At 29.2% G+C, this 2,028-nt stretch overlaps 1 protein-coding gene across 1 annotated transcript; it reads left to right on the top strand.

Moving 5' to 3' along the window:
- The first annotated feature begins 265 nt into the window (after window positions 1–265).
- LOC18016867 (heavy metal-associated isoprenylated plant protein 10) lies at window positions 266–828 on the top strand. Its single transcript, XM_024155464.1, has 3 exons — window positions 266–277; window positions 374–452; window positions 587–828. The coding sequence occupies exons 1-3, from the start codon at window positions 266–268 to the stop codon at window positions 826–828; spliced, it is 333 nt and encodes a 110-aa protein (XP_024011232.1).
- Window positions 829–2,028: the final 1,200 nt, after the last annotated feature.

Raw genomic sequence — 2,028 nt, 5'->3', positions numbered from 1 at the left:
AAGCCACGAGGTTGCCAATAACATTCATTTTACATTATCTCTCTTCTTTCTCCAAACTTTTTTTTTTCGTTAACTGAACGCATTAATAGAGAAGAAGAGAGATCCATACAAGAAGATACAAACTTTTTGATTTTCCAAAAATGCAGGTTCGTTATTTTTTTTTGTTCTCAAGTTTTCTTTTCATAATAGTTTTAACAAATTAAAATTTCACTGGCAGAACGGTAGGATATATATATATATCAACTTATTGCTTACAGCTTACACCATGAACTGTACAGTTTTAGTAGCTTTATTTCAAGCCTTCATTTGTTTTAATAGCTTTTTTTGCGAGAAAGCTTTTTTTGAATAATTTTGTTTAAATGTTAATTTGCAGGAGAAAGTTGTATTCACGTTGGGAACGTCTGACAGAAAAATCAGACAGAAAGCTATGAAACTTGTCTGTGGGGTTCCTGGTACAATTTCACAAATCAGTAGTTATATTAAACCAAAATAAACCACTATTGGCAGGATTTACCGGTTTGTATACCTATTTAGGCTGAAAACAATTAAGGAATGTGTATGTAATATTTTATTTGTTTTTCGTTAGGAGTTACTGCGATAGACGTAAAGGAACATGGTAAATTAAAGGTGACGGGTGAATTTGATAAGTATCCCATGACGAAGAAATTGAGGAAGATATATGAACATGCTGATATTATCGCGATTGCATCAGATGAAGGACCGGGGCAAAATCACAGTACTCCGGTTCCACGAGTGACTTGGCCAAAATCTTATCCTCGTCGGAATAAAGGGCCAATGAAGAAATCCGATGTTTGTATCATCATGTGAACAGACATACTATTTAAGATTTCTTTTTAAAGGAATCAATTTGAGGTGGTGATCGGTTTGAGCTCCATGGAGCAGAATTTTCTGGTGTTTAATTTCATATTTTATGTACGAATGTATTGTCTCCCTTTTTTTGTCCTTTTTAATAATTTTGTGGTGTTTATTTTAAATATTCGAATGCTATCTTATAAGATTTGATCATGCAAATTGTGTTAGTTTGGTGATATCGTTTTGTTGATTGAGATTTAAATGACTCTCATTGAAAATCATTCTAAACAAAAGCTCCCCAAGCTCATGATGACACATTTATAACAAGCACTTGAGGCCTTGAAGATATAAATCCCCGACAAAGGTCAGCCTATGCAGTTGAAAATAGTCCATCATGTTCAGCCTTGTACGAAAAATGGTTCGTGAAAGGGAAAAAAAAAAGAATCAATATTGCTTTTTAAATGTGAAAATCTGGTACTTAAATTGTTTGTACCGTGTTTTAATTTATTCACATTTTAAGTTTCGGTTCCTAAACCATGCATAAAAACTATTTGAATTAATATTGTTTTAAACTACCGGTATTTTGAATCTTCTCTCAAAAATTTCCGAGATGTTATTTTTTTAGGGTAACTTGATTAAGTTAGTGACTATGTAACTAGATATTGTAAAATTTTAATAAATATGATAAATATAAAAAATTTAAAAACTTAAATTATAAATATAATATACCACATATGAATTAATATATTAAATATTTTTTTTTCAAAAAAATATATTTAATTACTCACAACTCTACCAATCACTTAAATTATGTACACTAATAAGAGCATACAGTTTCAGCATCACACTGCTACTTAAATATAATGCTTTACTATCAGATATACCAATCAATGTGATTTTTTTTGCGGTGAAAATACATTTTTGTACTTAAGAGAATTTGTATTATATAATAAAACAATGTAATATCTAGTAAAATAATGTGCTATTTGACGAAAATAGTGATATTATAAATTATACGAGAACAAAAATAAAATTGTATATAAGAACATATTTTTTGTTAAACATATTGCGTGCTATCAAGAAAAATAACACGTATAATATCACAAGATAAAAGTGAAATGGTAACCAACAAAAGTTTATTTGTTTTTATAGTATAAGGTTAGAGTCATTTTAGTTTATGAGAAGCGTAGGTTTATAAAGTGTAATAGAGTATAT

This window comes from Eutrema salsugineum, unplaced genomic scaffold (assembly GCF_000478725.1).
Source record: "Eutrema salsugineum unplaced genomic scaffold, Eutsalg1_0 scaffold_2, whole genome shotgun sequence".
Taxonomy (NCBI): domain Eukaryota; kingdom Viridiplantae; phylum Streptophyta; class Magnoliopsida; order Brassicales; family Brassicaceae; genus Eutrema; species Eutrema salsugineum.
The sequence above is the reverse complement of the archived record's forward strand: the minus strand, read 5'-3'. Positions and strand labels throughout refer to the sequence as shown.

What these genes read in the sequence shown, in the direction of transcription:
- LOC18016867 (XM_024155464.1), top strand. An exon ending in ACTTGTCTGTGGGGTTCCTG is followed by an intron (nt 453 to 586) that starts GTACAATTTCAC and finishes GTTTTTCGTTAG; the next exon opens with GAGTTACTGCGATAGACGTA.